We start from the raw sequence: 1,269 nt of genomic DNA on the forward strand, positions 1-1,269 counted from the left end.
CGAGGTCGCACTCCTGCAACAGCTCCGAGCGCAAAGTGCAACGGTGTCTCTTTAAGTGGGGAGACGGCGTCTCTTCAGATCAGTCTCCGTTGTCTGTGTTGGTTCTGTAGTGCTCGTCGTCTCCGAAATAATCGGTCTTTTTCTGGTATTCTCTGGTATTTCCGTTAGATCTAGATCAGATCTAGATCTTAGATCTGGTTGTGTGCGATCTGGATTTGATGGTTGTGGTCGAGTTAGTGTGCGGTTCTGATTTGGTGTGCGATCGTAGTGTAGTGGTGTCCGGAAGTGTGCGGAAATTTTTGCGTTAAATCGTGCGTTGCGTTTTGGTTGGTCTTGTGATTTGTGGTTTCGTCTTGACGGAATATCGGCAGGGTTAAGTTTCCCTTGCACATAATGGAAGGATAATTTGCTCGTCTTGATTGTCTGCATCAGTACCTTAATCTTGCGTGCGTAAAACATGGTTTCGGTATCCGGGTTTATTTTTATTGGCGAAGCCAAGGACTTAGCAAGTAGTGCATTATCGGTAAACACTTGGAGTTCGGCAGCTGTGGTCTTAACGTAGTCTTTAATCTGGGATAAGTATCGTTTGGTTAGTATATATGCTCCTTGAGCTTCATTAGAGTTAGCATAATTGTGGACCGCCGGAAGCGGAATTGAGTTAGTCATTAGCGTATTATCGGCTTGCTTTAGGACTAGCCCTGCGGCCTGGTTTGAAGTGTCTAGGTACAGTCTTAGCGGTTTGCCCGAGGCGGTAGTAAAGGTCTTTGCCGGTTTCGCCGCTAGGGCTTTGGAGTATATAGTCAGTATGTCGGTATCCTTCACCTTGTTGGTGAGTAGTTTACGTATAGTCAGCAGCTGGTTGTCGGTCAGTGTGTGCTTGTAGTAAGCGAGCGTTTGTGCCGCTCGTTTGATCAGCGGTAGGTTGTTTGACTTAAGCATTTGGTCTATGCGGTCCCATTTCGGTTGAGGGATTGATAGTTGGTGGTTATGCAAAGTATAACCCAGTAGTTCTGTACACTTGAGTTGCGATTTGGTATGATTGATTTGAAAGTGGCAGTTGTTGAGGTATTTGATAGCCTGTTCGTATCGGTATTTGAGTTGTCGTTGGTCGGTGGCGGAGATGAATATATCATCTTGGTAGTAGCGTATCTCGCTGGCGAACGGCAGATGGCTGAGTATCTTCCCCATGACGTGGTGGAAGTGTCGTGGTGCGTTAGTAGCGCCCATCGGCATGGTTGTATAGGCATAGTACTTGCCGTCTAGTTCGAA

At 46.7% G+C, this 1,269-nt stretch overlaps 1 protein-coding gene across 1 annotated transcript; it reads right to left on the minus strand.

Annotated features, from left to right (window-relative positions):
- Positions 1-51: 51 nt before the first annotated feature.
- Positions 52-1,233, minus strand: GNI_209270 (RNA-directed DNA polymerase; the record flags this gene model as incomplete). The annotated part of the gene is made up of 1 exon (XM_011135513.1): positions 52-1,233. The coding sequence occupies one exon, from the start codon at positions 1,231-1,233 to the stop codon at positions 52-54; it is 1,182 nt and encodes a 393-aa protein (XP_011133815.1).
- Between the last annotated feature and the right edge of the window lie 36 nt (positions 1,234-1,269).

This window comes from Gregarina niphandrodes (assembly GCF_000223845.1).
Source record: "Gregarina niphandrodes unplaced genomic scaffold scaffold00135, whole genome shotgun sequence".
Lineage (NCBI taxonomy): Eukaryota > Apicomplexa > Conoidasida > Eugregarinorida > Gregarinidae > Gregarina > Gregarina niphandrodes.